A 19,774-nucleotide genomic window follows, 5' to 3' on the forward strand; every position below is an offset into this window, starting at 1 on the left:
TGGCCTGTCCAGACTCTCTGCCGCCCACTCGAGCTTGTGCCCTAGAGATCCTGCCTGCCCCCAGATGGGGCACTCACATGAGAGACCCCAACTCCTCTAGCCTCGAGTGGGGACAGTGAGGTGGGCGGGGCCCTGCAGCCTGGACCGAGGGCTTGGTGATTCTCAGAGGACGAGGAGAAAGGAAGACAGCCACTGGGCAGCCCGGGAGGAGCTCAGAGCCCACGGCTGGGCACTTGGATGTGGCACTAGGGGCTGCCAAGGCCCCTGGGAGCCTTGAGCTGGTGAGGAGAAGAGACAGCACCTCAGTGCCCACGGGCCCCACGTCTGTTTCGGAGCCCGGCAGCTCCGGCTCGTGGAGAGCATCGTAAACCCCACTCCTCAGTGGGAATGAAGAGAGCTGTGTTCATTTGGGGTTTGGGTTCCCCCGACATTTGCCAAGCCCCCTGGCTGCCCAGCAGCGTGTTCCATGCTGGGCCACAGGGACAAGAGGCCGCCCTCTGTCCTTGTCTTGGCAACCTGAAGCCGCCTGTCCTGGGGTGCTTGTGCCTCCCTCACTGCCTCCCTGATCCCACCCCTTCCCATTTTAGAGGCCCCTCCCTCCATTCTGCCACAGTTGGTCAGACCCTGACACACTTCTGTCCTTTATAGATGAACTCTAGGTAGGGCCTTGAGTTTGGCAACCAGTAAGGGCCCTTCCCACCCTCACCCCTGCCCTGTGTGTGTGAACATCAGAACAGTAATCAAACCAGGGCAGGCAGGTTCCTCACCTCCTGGGTCCCCAGCCAGCTCCAGCCTTAGAAGAACACATTGGTTCTCCGATACCAGAAGAGCTGTTGCAGGTAACCAGAGTTTAGTTTTCTTAAGCTCAAAACTTGTGAAGTCCCAGGAGATTTTATGTGTGCTTGGCGGGAGTTGGGGGTGTGTGAGTGTGCATGAGCTGTGTGTGTGCACAGGTGTGCACAGGCGTGTGGGATTGATCGGCCTGGCAGTGTCTCTTATTTCCGAGTAGGTGGCAGAATTGGGAGGGGACCCACCAAGCCCAGGGTCCAGGAGGAGGGTGAAGGAAGGTCTGGGGAATGACAAGGAATTGGGTATGGGGACACGAAGAGCTTAGACTCATGGATTTTGCCAGTGGATGAAGTAAAATCACAGTGCGCCCCCAGCGTCTAGCGTGGAGCCTGTCCCCAACCCAGCTGTATTTGCCAAATGAAGGAAGGAGGGGATGACTGAGTGACAGTGCTCTCTGTGACCTGTGAGAGGGGATGCGCTGCAGCCTCCCCGTTTCATCCCCTTGGTTCTCATCCTCCTCTCCTCCTCTCTCCGTCCCTCTCTTTTAGGGCTTTGAAGATCCCAAGGACAAGTGAGTAACCTGTCCTTCTTCACTTGAGCTCCCTCGGCCTGGGGGACGTCTCCAAATCTGCCGGGAGCTCAGTTTCCGTACTCCATGGAGGAGGAGCCCAGGTCTTGCAGTCTTGGCTGGGAGTGAACAGAGCCCACTGCACCTGAGAGACGAGCAGCCCGGGAGCCCAGGCCCCCGGCAGAGAGGCTGGGCCTGGGCATCCCCCATTTATAGTCTCCACTCCACGCACACACACACGTATGCACACACAACTACACACAACACACTCAGCACACGCATGTGCACGCGCGCACACACACACGCGCGGCTCCCAGGAAGATGCAGGCTTTGCACATTGGTCGCCAGCGCCTGGCCACGTCCCAGCACCCTGAAGGAATATGCCTGTGTCTCTCCTCCACTCCCCAGTCTCAGGGGCTGTCAGAAATCCCACTCGAGGACTGGGCTCCACGCTACAAGTAGAGTGTTTAGTTCAGCACCCAAAGACTGTGAAACGTGCTTCCCAGAGAGTCCCCTGGGCCAGGCGAGAGCAGCCAGGTGGCTCCCAGGCCCTGCGGCAGAGGTCTTGCCTCCTGGTCTCAGCCTTCAATTCAGGATGACAGTACAGCTAGAGAGTGAAGAGCAGAGCCTGTTACCTGTAGGGGAAAAACAAACCCTTGAGAATAATTCATATTATCATTATCATTTAATAATACATCAATAGGGTTAGAAAATCCTTATTGTCAGTGAGGCCCCCCCAGCCCGCGGGTCTGAGCCTTGGGCAGTGTTCTGCGCATGTGAGTACTCGGGCTTCTGGCCCGTCCTGGTGTCAATCCCAGCTTCCCCACCCCTTATTAGAGCTGATCAAGCCCCTCTGATGGGTCCGGGTGTGCAGGCTGAGCCGGCCCCCTAGCGGCGCCCCCTGGTGGTCAGCCTGTCTTGTGTCTGCACCCCTTGCTCCGCAGGAACGCCCAGGAAAGTGCGAACCCCGAGGATGAAGTGGATGAATTTCTGGGCCGTGCCATTGACGCCAGGAGCATCGACAGGCTACGATCTGAGCATGTTCGCAAGTTCCTCTTGACCTTCAGGGAGCCTGACTTAGAGAAGAAGGTACAGCACCCTGGGGGGGACCACCCCCCACCCCCACACCCCTACCCTGGTGCAGAACCAGGACCAAGGGGAGGGAAAGGAGGCAACAGGACGGCTCCCTCCCCTGTCTCCGCCCTGGAAAGAGCTCCTTCTTGTCACTTCCATTTCCCGGCTCTGATGCTGCCCTACCCAGGAAATGGGGGTTTTAGGGAGACTTCCTTGGTGGAAAAGGATACATCTTAATTTCTTTGTGTCTCAGTTTCCTTATCTGGGAAATGGGGATTTTTAACATACCTACCTCATGGTGTCATAGTGAGGATTAAACATCCATATATGTAAAACACGTGAAACAGTACCTGCCACATAGTAGGTGTTCAATAAACACTGCTATTTGTATTATTTTATTGCTATTGTTATTATTATTATAGTTTCCAATGGACCATCCAGCTGCCTTTGGCACACTGGAAACTCAGAGTATTAGAGTTGGAAGGGGCAGTCAAGAGCTCTTTGTCCTGTCTCCTTTAATTGTGACTGAGAAAATAAAGCTCAGAGTATCTGGGTGACTTGCTCTAGGCCACCCAGTGAAGTAGTGACAGAGCCAGAACAAGACCCTGGTCCAGGGTCTTTGCTACATGTCACAGAGTCTCCCTTGTGTTCCGTCAACATGGGCTCCTGTGAACTCATGCCGTGGTCAAATGAGGCACGCCTAATCAGGAGGGAAGAATTATGGGAAGGGAACTTAGTCTGTTTACCAGCATAAATGGAACTGACTCATGGATTACCCTCTCTGGGTGACTCTGCCAGCACGGCCATTTGTGCATCTGGTTGGTGTCGTGGGGAGGGTGGGGGCTGGGAGTCAGGACCTTGGAGATGAGCTCTGTGACACTGGACGAGTTGAGTGACCTCTCTGATCCTCAGCTCGCTCATCTCTGAAGTAGAAACAGCAGCAGTCCTGTGCCTATTTCCTGGGGCTCTTGTGAGGATGTGCAGTGATGGTTGCAAGCCCCAGCACGCGTTCTGGTGTGTAGTTCGTGCTCAGGAATGTGAGCCATGACCATTATGAGTTATTCTCATGGTGACCCAGCCTGCAGAGTTTCTGGTTTAGCATAATTCAACAGCCCTCCCCACAGGCACCACCATGTAGTGAGTGGACTGGTTTCTTGAGAGCTAAGGCTAGTGCTGGTTCTCGACTGGGTCTTCCAAGTCTTGGGAGCGTGCTGTCCCAGGTGTGTCTGGGGTGGAGGGGGGCTGGAACAGACAGGGCCAGGTGCCTCCGCCCACTCACCCTGCCCATGTCCTCTCAGTACTCCAAGCAGGTGGATGACCGATTCGGTGCCTACGTGGCATGTGCCTCGCTCGTCTTCCTCTTCATCTGCTTTGTCCAGATCACCATTGTGCCCCAGTAAGTACCCCATCCCTCCCGGGCTCCCTCCTCTGGCTGCAGGGGCTCCAGGGGTGGGAGGGGAGGTCATGTAGGAGAGCAGAGGTGGGAGTCTGAGCTGAATTTGCTCAGACAGGGAGAAAGGTTTACAGTCTTGTCCTCAGTGAGACCAGGAAGCCAAGAGTCTGCCTGCCCCATGATGGGTAGGCCATATGCTCGTTGCAGCTGGAAAACTTCTGTCTGGGCACTGCCTAGCGCACGGGAGACCCCTTCTCTCCACTTCATCCCATTTTAACGCAGACCACTGTTGCCCATTGAGCCACCCAAAGTATTCACCAAGCTGGTTTCTGCATGACCTTTGGTTCTTGCAAAAAAACAGTATATCTTCAAAAAATAAGGGTTTTATGCTATTCCAGATATTTCAAAGAATGGATTTCAGATTCTGAAGACTTTTCTCTAAGAGGTGTTCCTGAAATCTTCTGAGGACTGGCTGTGTCACTGAGAGAGGCCTGTGGCTTCCAAGGGGACCACTCTGAAATGGGCTGTTGGACATGAAATGTTTGTTAGGTAGTCATTCACAGTAGGGTCACAGCTAAGTGAGAAAGATAACCTCTCCATGTATGTATGTGTGTGTATATATATGTATATATGCACATATATATATATACACACATATTTTTTTACTTTTTATTATGCAATATTTCAAACATACAGAAACATAAAGTAATTAATATAATCAACACTCATCCCCTAGATAGAACAATTGTTCTTTTTTAAAATTATTTATTTATTTATTTATTTATTTTTGGCTGTGTTGGGTCTTCGTTGCTGCGTGCAGGGGGTTTTCTCTAGTTGGGGCGAGCAGGGGCTACTCTTTGTTGCAGTGCGCGGGCTCCTCATTGCGGTGGCTTCTCTTGTTGCAGAGCATGGGCTCCAGGTGCACAGGCTTCAGTAGTTGTGGCGCATGGGCTCAGTAGTTGTAGCTCGCAGGTTCTAGAGCACAGGCTCAGTAGTTGTGGCGCACGGGCTTAGTTGCTCCACGGCATGTGGGATCTTCCCAGACCAGGGTTTGAATCTGTGTCCTCTGCTTTGGCAGGTGGATTCTTAACCATTATACCACCAGGGAAGTCCGAGAACAATTGTTAATATGTTGAAAGATTTTTTTATCTATCTTTTTCTGATTTTTTTAATTGAAGTATAGTTGCTTTAGAATGTTGTGTTAGTTACAGGTATATTTCTGATTTTTTAAGGTAAATTTTAGACACAAGGACATTTTGCCCCTAAACACGTCAATAGACACCTGTTTTAATGGCACTTTGCTTCTTAACCACAATGCTTTATGTACCAAACAAAACTAACCCCAGTTCCTCTATAATCATCTAATACCAAGTCTGTATTCAAATCTCCCAAACTGTCCCCCTAAATGTCTTCTACTCTTAGTTTATTCATAGCCAGGATCTACTCAAGGTCCACTGGATGCGTTTGGTTATGTCTCATAAATCTAACTTAATCTGGAAGAGTCCCCTCACTCCAACACCTTCTGTTTTTCATTTTGAAATAATTATAGACTTAGAGAAAGGGCACAAAAGTACCACGGGGAGTTTCTGTACATCCTTCATCCAATTTCCCGTGCTATTGACAACTTATATAACTGCAGTAATCAAAATCAGGAAATAACACTGCAATGATATATGAACTAATCTGTAGGCTGTGTTCTGATTTCATCAGCATTCCCCCAAATGTCCTTTCTGTGTTCCAAGAGCTGGGCCAGGGCCCCACATTGGATTTAGCTGCTGTAGCTCCTTAGTCCCCTCCAATCTGTGGTGCTTCCTTGGCCTTTACTTACCTCTCACGGCCTTGGCACTTCCGTTAAGTACTGGCTAATTAAAGTGTAGACTCTCTCAAATCGGATTTGTCTGATGCTTTTCCATGATTGGATGGAGGTTATGTATTTTTCACAAGAATCCCACAGGAGTGGCGTGTCCTGCTCGGGGCATCACATCAGGAGGTGCGTGGCGTTGGCATGTCTTATCACTCAGTGCCTTTTATTTTTAATGGCACCTTATCGTTGAAGAGATGGCCCTTGCGTTTGTGTCTGCTATGACCCTGTCAGGATACCACAGGTGAAAACCAGACACTGGCAGCCAGCTGCACCCTGGCTATGCAGTTAATGTCCGTTGCCCCTGCACTGAGACCGTGCAGAGCTGGTGGGATTGTGGGTCTTTGCTGTCATAGGACTCATTTTCTGTATTGAAATGGAGCTATAGGTATAATAAGCAACCTAGACTTTCCGTCCCATTGCAGCTGAGAGTCCCCTTCATTTGGGGGCATAATCCTGCCTCTTTGCTGCTTCTCCTTTCCGTAGCGTGGCTTGGGGCCGGGTTATACCAGATCCCTGCTCTGCCCGCAGTAGCTTCACTCCCTCCTCTGGCCACAGCTCCGAGCTGCTAAGGCATGGATGGAGGTCGTTCTCTGGCCGTCCTCTCTCCAGGGAAGCCTTAAAAGCTACTTGAAAGGTCTTTCTTTCCCTCTGAAGAGAGTTCTCTCCCCTGCTCTGTTTGTTTCAGGCAGCTAAGTGCCGGCTTCTGGGGGAGCCTGGAACAAAGATGCCTCCCTAGAGGCCTTCACCTGCCTTCTTGTGTCCTCCACTTGCCTTTAACCTGCTGACAACACCTGTCATGTCAGGCTGTCTCACTCCCTGAGAGGGAGAAGGGGTTTCTGGGGCCTCCTGTGTTTGGCAGGGAGTGCTGTGCCTCGACCGGCCCCTGCCCCAGGAGGGCCACAGCGGGCTCCGGATGGAAAGTCACTTGCAGTTCTTTCGCCCGAGGATACTAGCCCTTTGTGAACATTGAGCTCACCTGTGATCTGCCTCTGTGAGGAGGGGCAGCAGGAGATCCTTGCAGTTTTTACGGTTGTTGTTGAGCTGGGTTGGGAATAGGGGAACAGAAGCTGAACAGGACTTGTGCGTCTGGCAAGTAGGAAGGGGACAGAGTTTAGGGACTCTGCCCTCCAAAGGGACATGTCACTGCTGTTTCTCAGAGTAGCTGGTTGGGCTGTTGACAAATGCATTTCTATAAAGGATGGCCATTTATCAAACCAGTGTTCAGCCTTCAGAGTTACTTGTCAGGCCATAAGTGACTACCTAGAGAGAACAGCCAGGTGATTTTTAAAATGGGTCCTTCCAGGCTAAATGAAGTGAGTCTATGGATAGCTAAGAATTAGGCAAAATATTGGGCAGGTGTCACCCCGTTCTTCGTTTGGCTCCTGTGTGGGCTATGCTCCCCCAGGAAAGTGACAAGACCGGGAGGAAGGGCAGGAGCCACACCGTTACGGAGGCAGGTTCCGAATCGGTTCTCAAGGCTCAGTAATCCCTCCTCAGTGAGTCAGGGGCCGGGCACCCAAGACTGGGCAGGAGGTGCAGCAGAAATGGAGCAAATTCTGCTTCCTGCGCGGGGCGTCTCAGAGCCCCAGAATTCCCCACCTCCTCTCTCCTTCCAGCTCCGTGTTCATGTTGAGTTTCTACCTGACCTGTTTCCTGCTGCTGACCTTGGTGGTATTTGTGTCCGTGATCTACTCCTGCGTGAAGGTGAGTCCAGCTTATACCTGAACCCCGGTTGCCTTCTTCCCGCCCTTCCCAGCCCACTGATAGGGCCCCTCCCAGGGGCTGGAGAGCCACACCCGGGATCCAGGTGCCTGATGCTGGATCACAGCTCTTGATTGGCATTCGCAGCAAGCCAGACTGCAGGGGGCGTAGTTTGTCCGAGGAGCCTTATTTGTACTGGCTGTTTCAGTTAGCCTTTGCAAATCTCTGCAAGAAGATACTGTTGCTGTCTCTTCTGTCTGTCCCCTGGGTATCAGGTAGGCCAAAGGAAGGGCACGTAGCACAATGCCTGGCACAGAGCAGTGGTCAATAAACATTTGCTGAAAGAATGAGTGTGAAAGGGATCGCTCTTGCCACCCCTTCTCTGTTCCAATGTGCCCTGGAAATGGCCCTGGAGGGAGGCCATAGAGATGATGGCTTTTGAGCTGCCCATCATATAGATGAGAGGGAGACCCAGAGTGGTTCATTGTTTCAGACAGGGCCACACAGCTAGTAGCATGGGCGTGAGACCCTGTTCTGTGTTCTTCTCCCACGCCACCTCTTAGGCATGCTGTGTTGCCATCCAAGCTGTGTCCTTCAAGGGGACCTGACCACAGGTCACTAGGGTCTGTTGTAGAAATCACTCAGGTTCCTGTTTGCCTTGCCCACCAAGCCTCTTCCTCAGTTCCTTCGCCACTGGTTTAAGAATTCCCATGGGCCTTCCCTGGCGGTCCAGTGGTGGGACTTTGCCTTCCAATGCCGGGCGGGGGGGCGGGGGCAGGGGCGTGGGATGGTGCAGGTTCGATCCCTTTTCCGGGAGCTGAGATCCCACGTGCCTCACGGCCAAAGAACCAAAACAAAAAAACAGAAGCAATATTGTAACAAAAATTCAATAAAGACTTAAAAAATGGTCCACATCAAAAAAAAAAAAAAAAGAATTCCCTGATGGGGCCAGGCTGGTTCCAGAAACCTCTCTGTCCCAGCAGAGACAAGCTCTTTCTAGCTTCTGCTGTAACCATTTCTCTGCTCCTCCCTGACACTCACTTGGAGCAAGCCCCTGGGGGGCCCAGGCCCTGCCAGCACTCCCTACACCCTCTGCGGTGGGCACCGTGTTCTCCTTCCTGGGGGATTGGACCTTTGTCATCTCCAAAGTCCCCTTTCTCGCTCCATCCTCCAAACAGAGTCCTTCATTAGGCTGTAAACTGTTTAATCACCTGATGGTCAAGATCTTGGTGGACTGATTGTCAGAACTGGAAGGACCTTAGAAGCATCTAGTGTGCTGCAGTGTGCCCCTGAGCAGGTGCAGAAGTGGATGCCCAGAGAGGGGCAGGACCGGCCGGGGTCACTCGGCACGTTGAGCAGTGTGCTTAGCCAGTTCCTTCGCTGCATCGTAGGGGTTAATCCTGGCTCCCTGCCTCTCCACCAGCTCCTTCCTCAAGGCTATGACCTCCCTCCTGCTCTGTGTTCAGTCTCTCTTGCCTTTTGGTCTTGCCGTTGTCAGGCACCCCAGCCTGCTTTTCCCCCAGTGGACGGTCCCACCTTCTTCCTCCCATGGCTGTAAAAGCACGCCGTACATTCACAAGAGCCAAAAGGTGGAAAAAACCCAGGTATCCATTAGCAAAGGGGTCCCCACCCCCCGGGCCTCGGACTTCCACGGCCTGTTAGGAACCAGGCCGCACAGCAGGAGGTGAGTGGCTGGTGAGACAGCGAAGCTGCATCTGCGGCTCCCCATGGCTCGCAGTACCGCCTGAACCCTCGCTTGCATTAGCTCCTGAACAATCCCCCCCAACCCCGTCCGTGGAAGAACTGTCTCCCACGAAACCGGTCCCTGGTGCCAAAAAGGTTGGGGACCGCTGCATTAACAGATGAACGAACAAACAAAAGTGCTATGTCTGTACAATGGAATATTGTTCTACCATAAAAAGGACTGAGATTCTGACACATGCTCCGACACGGATGAACCTTGAAGACATTACGCTAAGTGAAAGAAGCCAGACACAAAAGGGCATATACTGTATGATGCCAGTTGTATGAAATATCTATTCTAGACAAATTCATAGGGACAAAAAGTAGACTGCAGGGTAGCCTGGGCGGGAGGAGGGGGAGTGGAGAGTTATTGCTTCTTGGGTACAGAGCTTCCGTTCGGAGTGATGAAAGGGTTTTGGAAATAAATAGCAGTGATGGTTTCACAACACCGTGCAAGTAATTCACGCCACTGAATGGTACACTTAAAAAATGGTTAAATTGGCACATTTACGTTATATATATCTTACCACAGTAAAACAACCTAACAAAAAGCGTACCATAGCTAAAAGGCCCTCTTAAACGTTCTTTGACTGAACACTCAAAAAGAATCTTAAGTTATAAACTGAGTCAAAGTCATTGTTTTGTTTGTTCATCTGAGGCACTTAAGTAGGCTGTTCAAATCAGAATCAAAGCTATCTGTTGTTTACAAGTTGTAAACTGGAGCCGAGCTTCTCTCTTTTCTGTTAGCTGGTTTGGTGAACCTGATCTTCGTGGACTGCATTTGGTTTGTGTTGCCTGACTTGCGTGTGTATCTGCTGGTGGGAGAAGAGAAGGAAGCAGAGGGGGAGGAGGTGGGGAGGGGAGGGGACGGGCCCCGCCTGCACTGGCCATTTTAAGTTAGTTCCTGGGTCTAGTGAATTCTTTTTGCCACTGTTAGAGATTATTTATAAAAGTCATTCCTGCCTCCTTGTGTTTTATAGAATCGACCTATTTTGTAATCAGTGTCACAGTCAATAATCTTGTTCTCAATTCCTTCGTCCAGCCCAGTGATCTTTCTGATGGCTCTGAGGCCTCAGTTTCCCAAGGGGGGGGCCGGTGGATGGAACACTCCCCTCCCTGCCCTGACTCCATTCTGCCCACCTCCCCACACCCTTCCCACCAGAGGAGCCTGCTTCTTCCATCTTGCAGTTGTAGAGCTTCTGTAAGGAGTTTGTTTAGAAAAAAAGTGCTCTGTGACTTACCAAGCCTGAAACCTGCTCATCTGGACCAAAAGTTGAAGAGACACTAATACCCATCTTGGGCTCCTAGCTGTGTGCTTCTCTCACAGTCTCTGAGAAGCCATTGTCTCAGCATTTATCCACTCTCTGGAAAGTAGACCCCGACCTGAGCAATTGTTTGTAGCGTGAACTCCTCTTCCAGTTAATAATCAGTCTTCTTTCCTCTTTGTGTTGTGGATTAACTGCATAGTAAGATGTGAAAGGGGTAAGTCTCCCTTTTGGCATCTCTGCAGCAGGGCGGCCTGGCCCCCCTTCCCCTGTCACACTGCCTGCAGGCCGACTGACTGAAAGTTGATTGTATCACCTTTTCAGGTACTGCTGTGAAGCTGACTGGACTGGAATTTTCAGTGTCATTCTGTTTCTCCCTGTGAAAAGATTTGCCAGAACTCACACATTTTTCATCTGATTTCCACAGTTTCTCAGAAGTCATGCCTAGTGGCTTTCCGATGAGATACAGCAGTTCCTAAATTACCCCTGCCTGCTATGGGCTCCGCAGGTCCAAAGCCAAACAGTTCTGTCAGACGTGGTCTCTTTCTCTGTTTCATTTACTTTTCCAGTTCCCCAAAACAACTTGGACTTACTTTCTTAAATCATCCATATTTTATCCTTTTCGAAGAGAGAAACATGAAGAAAGTGTGGTCTGAGTTAGTCAACGTAGTCGTCTTAGCTGTCTGTCAGGAGCAATTCCTGGGTCCTTTCTGCTTTTCTGAAATGTACGGCTCACCGAAGGCTCTGATTGTTTTTTCCATCTTGGGCCTGTATGATCTTTTCCTGACACAGCTTGGCCCAGGTCACACACACACCCCTAGATTTCTCAGAGCATCAGCTGCCCTCTGGAGTCCCTCTGTCTCTGGGATGCCTTGTCCTAGGGATCCTCCCCTGAGCGTGTCCTTCTGGTGAAGCTGTCTTAGAGGGCCAGTCTGAACATCTGCACACACCACTCCTTCCTTCCCTTGGCATCGGTGCTCATCTGGGCTCCAGAGCTGCTTTCATCAGAGAAAACCATGCTGAATCCCTTCTTGCCGTCACATGTGGTCCCCAAACTCAGAGAATCTCAAATTGGTAGGGGCCCGAACAGTGAGGCAGCCCAGACACCCTCCTGAGGCCGGAACCCCTTTGCATAACCCTGCAAGGGGTGGGCCAGCCTCTGCCGTGTCAGCTCACGTCTCCTGAGTGCAGCCCCTTCCCTCCTTGGCCAGCTCTGACTGCTCTGTCAGGCCCCCTGTGGCTTCTGCCCCCTCATCCTGTGAGGCAGCTCAGGCCTGCCCCTGACAGTGCCAGCACTTCTGCTGCCACCGCCCACGTAGGTGGAAGAGAGTGGCTCCCTTCTGTCCCCGCACTTGACTGGGCCCCCTTGCTCTCCAGTGGCTCATTAGCACGTTCTCACTCAGAAGGCCAAACTCTGCTTTCCTGCAGTTCGGGGGTTGGGTACAGACAGGCCCAGAAGGAGTACTCAGCTACAGGGCCGTGCATGTGTGTGTGTGTGCGTGTGTGTGCGTGTGTGCGTGTGTGTGTGCGTGTGCATGTTTAAATCTCTTTCATCTTCTAGGCCGCTGGCTCCCTCTTGGCTTGTCTCCCACTGACCTCCTGGACCTGATTGTCTGACCTCCTGGAATCTGACCAGGGCTTCCTCTAGGCCCTTGTCTGCTCCGTGCAGTCACCTAAAAGCCTCCTCTCCTCTCCCCGAAGCCTGAAGCTAGCCAGGTCCCGCCTTGCCGGCTCTCCTTCCTACCACGCCCTCCTGACTCCCGTCCACAGCTTCTAAAACAGGGCCCTACTCCTCAGCCAGTACCTCTCACCTCCCAGCTGGCCTCTGTCTTGTGACGACTTCGGAATCCCCACACTCCCCTTTCCAGAGGCTCGGGGTCACACTTTGTCCACTTGAAGAGGATGTGTTGCTGTCAGGCGCATGTTCGTTTGGGGGTGGAGAAGGCTTCATTTTCAGGAAGGAGATCTTAGGTTCCTCCCATGGCTTTTAAGTGAAGCCATCTTGGGTCCAGAGCCCAGCCATGCCACCTTGACCAGCGTTTCCCAAACCTTTAAGGTGGCTTTTATTACATCCACTTTGCAGATGAGGAAAATGAGGCTTCAAGCGGTTAGACAGCCTTCCCTAGGTCCCGGAGCTAAGAAGTGGTATCGCTGGGGTTTAAACCCAGATGGTTCTTGACTCCAGAGCCCACAGTCCTTCCTCTCCAGGACACTGCCTTTGTTAATATGTCCAGTTGAACGCTGAAAGGCCAGGTGATAAGAGCAGTAGTCAGCGTCTACTATGTCTTGTTCTGAAGTTTTCATATCTTTAAAAATATTTTTCTGAAGTAGGAGCCACTGCTTCATTTATTAACTCCTTGTCAGAAAGTCTGTTTTCTTACATTATATTGCTGTCAGATTTCATCACCTTATTTCATTCCTGCAATACCCTGGTCCCACGTGACAGACAGGGAGCCAGGACCCCAGGGAGGTCATTGATTTGCCTGGAGACTTCCTGAGAGGCCAGCATCAAAACTGTCCCTCGCCTCAGTCATGGTTTATTAATTGTGTTGCCATTCCCATTTTTCAAGTTGAATTGATTTGAATTAATCATATTGGGGTTGGAACTTTTTCTTTTAATTGATTCTTTTTCTGAGCTCTGATGGTGAACAGGCACTGAGCAATTGGTTTGCACAGACACGATTATCCTTCCAGAAAAATGCTCTCCAGGATCTGTATGCAGCTGTAGAGCAGCCCTGCGAGGAGATTCTACTCCAGGTGAAGAATTTTATTGTCCACACCGGGATTAGTAAAGGTGGGATTTGGGGTCAACATACAGGTGAACTTTTTGTTACAGGAGATGAGATACTCTATAAACCAGTGCCAGGGCAGGATGTCAAATCTTCTGGAGACTTCAAAAAGGCAGCAATTCCTGGGTTCCTGCTGAGACTTTAAGTCAAGAGCCAGTCTTTTGAAAGGGTGACAAGGGAAAATGGCTTGTAAAAAGGCAATGCATTGAGGTAATCACTCATTAGATGTTAGAGCTGTAGCAGCTGTCCCCAACCTTTTTGGCACCAGGGACTGGTTTCGTGGAAGACAATTTTTCCACGGGCGGGATGGGGGTGGGAGGGGCTGGCTCAAGCGGTAATGCGAGCGATGGGGAGCCGCAGATGAAGCTTCACTCGCTGGCCTGCCGCTCACCTCCTGCTGTGCGGCCCGGTTCCTAACAGGCCGGGGGTTGGGGACCCCTGAGCTATAGTATTCCAGGTTGGATTTTGTTTTAAAAGCCTGCAGTTCTTCTCTGGGTGGCCCCTGTGGGGCTCCTGGTCCCAGGTTCACCAGGAAGCCTGTGTGCATATACTGTTCCCCAACCACCTTCTATAAAGGCTTTACCATCTTCTAATAAGTTTTGTCTAAATCAAGTCATTACACTGGCGTTGAGAGAAGCCGTTCAATTGATGGATAGGGTGATCAGGACTGAAATGGTTTAAGCAACACGGGGGATGGGGGGATGAAATGGCAAAATTTTAAGCAGGCAAAGATTAGAAGCCATCTGTCATACCATTTCAGAGTAAGATCCTCATGCTAGTGCCAAAACACTTTCTACAGCTGTGAAACCAAAAATTCCTTTACTGAGAAACAAGGACTTTTGTTCTTATCGGCAACATAGCTCTTTAAAATGCAAATATTAAGTAAATTTTCTATCGAATTTAACAGCTTTCAAAGCACTTTCAAATGCATCATTTCATAACCACCCTGGAAAATCTACCACCCTGGAAGGTAGATATTCCCTGTTTACCAATAAGGAAACTCAGAGCCCTTGATGACTTCCCCAGGATCACACAGTAAGAAGCTGAGCAGGATTTTTTTTAATAAGTGCTTTATTGAGATATAATTCACATACCATAAAATTCACCTTTATAAAGGTTATAAAATTATAATTCAGTAGTTTTTACTATATTCATAAAGTTCTGCAACTATCACCACTAATTCCAGAACATTGTCATCATCCCCAGAAGAAGCCCCGTACCTTTCAGCAGTCACTCCTCATTCCCTGGTCCCTGTTCCCACAGCTCCTAGCAACCTCATATCTACTTCCTGTTTCTGTGAATGTGCCTGTTCTGGACATTTTGTATAAATGGAATCATACACTATGTGGCCTTTTGAGATTGGCTTCTTTCACTTAGCATATTTCAAGGTTCGTTCATGATGTACTGTCTGACAGCGCTTTATTCCTTTTTATGGCCAAGTAATGTTCCATCGTGTAGATATACCACATTTTGTTTATTCCTTCATCAGTTGATGGATATTTGGGTAGTTTCCACTTTCAGGCTGTTGTTAATAATGCTGCTATGAACATTTGTATACAAGGTTTTGTATGGACTTATGTTTTCAGTTCTCTTGGGTATGTACCTAAGAGTATAATTGTTGGGTCATATTTTGAGGAACTGAAAAGCTGTTTTTCAAAGCAGCTGCACTATTTTACGTTCCCACCAGCAGTGTACAAGGGTTCCAATTTCTCTATATCCTCACTAGCACCTGTTATTATCTGACTTTTTGATTATAGCCATCCTGGTGGATGCGAAGTGGTTGCTTTTGTTTTTGGTTTGCATTTCCCTGATGACTATTGATGTCAAATATCTTTTCATGTGCTTGTTGTCCATTTGTGTAGATTCTTTGGAGAAATGTCTATTCATAGTATTTGTGGGCTTTTTTTGTTTTGTTTTTGGCCACACCTCGTGGCTTGTGTGATCCCAGTTCCCTGACCAGGCCATGGCAGTGAAAGCCTGGAATCCTAACCACTAGGCCACCAGGAAACTCCCTGTTTGTCCATTTTTTAATTGGGTTATTTGTCTTTTCTTGTTGAGTTGTAAGAGTTCTGTGTATATTCTGGTTATAAGACCCTTATTAGATAATATGGTTTACAACAATTTTCTCCCATTCTGTGGGTTGTCTTTTCATTTTCCTTTTCCTAATCACTTTTAATTTATGGTAAAATATACATAATATAAATTTTTTATTTTTAAGTTTACAGTAGAGTGGCATTAAGTACATTCATGTTGTCGTGCAACCATCACCACTATCCATCTCCAGGACTTTTTTATCTTTCCAAACTGAAACTTTATACTCATTAAACAATAACTTCCCATTCTGCCCTCTTCCCTGGCAACCACCATTCTGCTTTCTGTCTCTATGAATTTGACTGCTCTGGGTACCTCAAAAAAGTGGAATCATATAGTATTTGTCCTTTTGTGACTGGCTTCTTTCATAGTGTCTTCGAGGTGCCGTCCATGCTGTAGCGTGTTTCAGAATTTCATTCCTTTTCAAGGCTGGGTAATATTCCATTGTGTATGTATACCACATTTTGTTTACCCACTCATCCATAGCTGGACACTAGAGTTGCTTTAACCTTTTGGCTGTTGAAAATAATGCTGCTATAAACATGAGTGTGCCAATACCTGTATAAGCCCCTGCTTCCTATTCTTCTGGGTCTATACTCAGAAATGGAATTGCTGGATCATATGATAATTCTGTGTTTAATTTTTTAAGGAATCGTCATACTGTTTTCTACAGCAACTATATCATTTTACATAACTACCAGCGACAAACAAAGGTCCCAATTTCTCCACATCCTCACCAACACCTTTTTTACTTTCTTGATGGTGTTATTTGAAGGAAAAATTTTCAATTTTTTTTTTTTTTTTTTTTTTGGCTGTGTTGGGTCTTCGTTTCTGTGCGAGGGCTTTCTCTAGTTGTGGCGAGCGGGGGCCACTCTTCATCGCGGTGCACGGACCTCTCACTATCGCGGCCTCTCTTGTTGCGGAGCACAGGCTCCAGACGCGCAGGCTCAGTAGTTGTGGCTCACGGGCCTAGTTGCTCCGCGGCATGTGGGATCTTCCCAGACCAGGGCTCGAACCCGTGTCCCCTGCATTGGCAGACAGATTCTCAACCACTGCGCCACCAGGGAAGCCCAAATTTTCAAAATTTTGATGAAGTCCAACTTATCTGTTTTTTCCTTTTTGCTTGTGCTTTTGGTGTCATATCTAAGAAACCATTGCCTAATCCAGTCACAAAGATTTACTTATGTATTTTCTTTTAAGACTTTTATAGTTTTAGCTCCTACATTTAGGTTTCTGATCCATTTCAAGTTAATTTTTGTATGTGGTGTGAGGTAAGCTCCAAATTCATTCTTTTGCATGTGGCGATACAGTTGTCTTAGCGCCATTTGTTGAAAAGACTATTCTTTCCCCATTCAGTTTTCTTGGCTACCTTGTCAAAATCAATCAATCGTAAAGGTAAGGGTTTATTTCTGGACTCTCACTCTATTCCATTGATCTCTATGTGTAGTAAAGCAATATTTTAATCCAAGCTTATGTTCTCCAAATCACACATGTCTTTTCTTCTGCCATGTTAGAGGGTTCAGTCAGAGTGCCTCCTTTATTACCCCAGAAGGAAGTGTTTTTTCAGAAGAATGCCACAGACTTGATGATCCATGAACACATCTGAGAGGCACCCCTGCTGGGGACATGGAGGTCCAAGGTCTTCACCACTCAGCCTAGAGCCTGAATGGCTTGCAGGCCTCTGCCACTGCTGCATTCCTTCTCTGTGGTCCCTTCTTTCCCTCTGCTGAATAGGAAGTGGCCTTGTTGGAAGGGTGGAGGAGGATTTGGGGTGGAAAGATATACTGCTTCCCTACATGCACGCCCAGCCCAAAGCCCAAGACTGAGGGGGTAAGCAGGGCACTTTCTTGGTGTCAAGAAGTATGAAGGGTCTGAGATTTGGTTTTACCCTAATGACAAGCTAATAAATTAGCTTGTTGCTGTTTCATAGATACTGGCAGACGTCACGAGACCCCTGGGTCAGAGACAAGAGACTTTATTACTCACAGCATAGCAAGCAGCACAAGCATCAGCGTATTTGTGTTGGTTTCCCAAAGGCCCATGAGGGCAACCTGATGGGCCCATGTAGACGCCCTGCATGTAGTGAGTTTGGGTCACAGCTGAGGAACACTGGACCAAGGGCCCGGCACTTAATGGCCTTAAACATTGTAGCACACTAGCCAGTCCTCTCCGCACTGGGAACGAGCAGTCACACCGTGGTCCCAGTGTGTCCCCTTGCCTACGTAGCTGTCTGTGTGACCAGCTACAGAAACGCTCTGTATCAGAGGGTGGATAAACCTTGCAGTCTGGCGCTCTCAGCCAGAATGCGCAGGTGTGCTCAGGGGTCACACAGGCAAAGCCACGCCTAGAACCCGGGCCTCCAGGCTCTGGTGAGTGCTTTTTCCACCACCTTCGTCCGCCCTTAGGGGTTTCCAAAGGACGCATGGCATGCTTGCAGATCAGCCTTACCAGGAGGCATTAAGGTAGGTAGGATGGGGGAAGCACGAATCCACTACTTCACTTTTCTGGGGTCTGTCAACTTCTTTTGTAGTCTAGGTTGCTTGGGAGATGAAGGGCACATGGGGGCCAAGGCCAAGTATATCAGATTTGGTAGACCCAATCATTTAATTACCAAAACCGCAGTGGGTCTTGAGTGGACATACAGTTTGTCTAGCTGAAGGAAGTACAGGGAGGATTAGGTGAGGGAAATGGCAGATCCATGGGCATCCTGCTGAAGAAAAGCTCACTTAATTCACACGACTGGGGCCCCGCTGTCCGCTTACACGCTGCTCTGCCCCCTTCTCACGTGCCCATCCCTTTCCTCCAGACCCCAGGTTCTCTCCAAGCCCTCAGACCCACAGCTCCCTACTTCTTCCCTGAAGCCTTCTGACCCTCCCTGGAAACGTTCTGGGCACCTCAATGTCTCCTTCACTCCCACCTCCTGCCCCTCCCTGATTGTAACTCCAAGCGGCCCAGCATTCACACAGCGGGTACATGTGCTTTTTTCTCTGCTTCCCCATTGGGGTGAAGGTAGCATCTTTCCTTTCGTCCTACCTCTCTTACCTGTGAGCTCCCCAGGTGGACCCCCTTCTGGCCAGCTGCAGAATCTGTGCTGTGGTTGGCCTGGAAGCGGGGGTGCAACGGTGCGAGGCTGGAGGCTCGCCCACAGGGAGGGGGTCAGGAAAGCCCCTGTGGTTCTGTTGGCGAGAGACAAAGGTGGGGAGGGCGTCCACCGAGCTCCTCTGTGGCGGTGTGCGGAGTCCACTGAATTCTGTTCCACGTCTGTCCTCCCTCTACCCCGCGACAGCTCTTCCCGGCCCCGCTGCAGAGGCTCTCCAGGAAGATCGTGCGGTCCAAGATGAACAGCACCCTGGTGGGCGTGTTCACCATCACCCTGGTGTTCCTGTCGGCTTTTGTCAACGTGGTGGGTGGCTCCACCTCCCCAGCACTTCCTCAGCCCATTGGGTGAAACCCAGTGGAGCCCTGTACCTCACAAGCATGGGCCGGGAGGAGACTTTCCCCCAGGCCCTGGCGTTCTCCCCCCTGGAGGTTCTTATTTGGGTCTCACCTTGGGTCTGGGATCAGATTTAGCTCCTAAAGCCTCTTACACAGCCTTATGTCCTCACTCTCGAGGCTGGAGGAGCCAGAGACTCAGGGAAGTATGCCCCAAGGGAGGTTTACAAGCCCTGCCCCGGGTAGCTGGGCAAATCCTGCCCGTTCCTCGGCCTCTTCCAGGCTCCTCTCCTGTCGCGGCCAGTGTCAGGCTGCACCTGAGGCGAGGCGGGATGGGCACCTGCTGCCTGTGGAGATGAGCTACCCTGGCCTGGTCCCCACAGGCTGACCCTCTCCTCCCCCACCAGTTCACGTGCAACTCCAAGGACCTGATTGGCTGCCTGGCGGACGAACACAACATCAGTGCCAGCCAGGTCAGCGCGTGCCACGTGGTGGAGTCAGCCGGCAACTACAGCCTGGGTGATGAGCGGGGCTTCTGCGGCAGCCCCTGGCCCAACTGCAACTTCCCCGAGGTACTGGGCAGGGAGGGACTGGACACAGATGGGGACCTGCCACCCCAGCCCTCTCTACCCTTGGCTACTCTGATGGACAGTCAGGGGCCCTCTGCCATTACAGAGACCTCCTTACCCCTCAGTCTCTCTCACTCTTTGTGCCAGACACCAGTGAACAAGGCCGACCTCCTCAGTATAGCAATAACGACAATAATAGCATAGCTATTGTTTATATGGTATTTACCATGTGCCAGACACTGTGCTAAGGGCTTCACATTTACTCATTTAATCCTCACAGCAACCCTATGACAAAGATACTATTTTATACAGATGACATTGAGGCACAGAGAGGTTAAGTAACTTGCCTAAGGTCACACAGCTAGTAAGTGGCAGAGCCAGAGCTCCCACCCAGGTCACCTAGCTTCAGAATTCTTGCTCTTAACCTGAAGGCAGAGCTGTTTTTCAGCCTCAGCAGCATTCCTGATATGGCCTCAGGAGGACCTGTCTGACCCCT

The 19,774-nt window shown here is 50.1% G+C and overlaps 1 protein-coding gene across 4 annotated transcripts in view; it reads left to right on the forward strand.

Annotated features, from left to right (window-relative positions):
• The window catches only part of ADCY5 (adenylate cyclase 5), a 157,402-nt gene that overhangs the window by 117,116 nt on the left and 20,512 nt on the right, over positions 1-19,774 (forward strand). For all 4 annotated transcript variants that reach the window (XM_073804162.1, XM_073804160.1, XM_073804161.1 and 1 more), the window contains exons 9-14: positions 1,338-1,360; positions 2,302-2,446; positions 3,730-3,827; positions 7,305-7,392; positions 18,564-18,680; positions 19,117-19,281. In XM_073804162.1, coding sequence (XP_073660263.1) covers positions 1,338-1,360; positions 2,302-2,446; positions 3,730-3,827; positions 7,305-7,392; positions 18,564-18,680; positions 19,117-19,281 — 636 coding nt within the window. The remainder of the gene's footprint in view (positions 1-1,337; positions 1,361-2,301; positions 2,447-3,729; positions 3,828-7,304; positions 7,393-18,563; positions 18,681-19,116; positions 19,282-19,774) is intronic.

Source organism: Tursiops truncatus, chromosome 4 (genome assembly GCF_011762595.2).
Source record: "Tursiops truncatus isolate mTurTru1 chromosome 4, mTurTru1.mat.Y, whole genome shotgun sequence".
NCBI lineage: Eukaryota > Metazoa > Chordata > Mammalia > Artiodactyla > Delphinidae > Tursiops > Tursiops truncatus.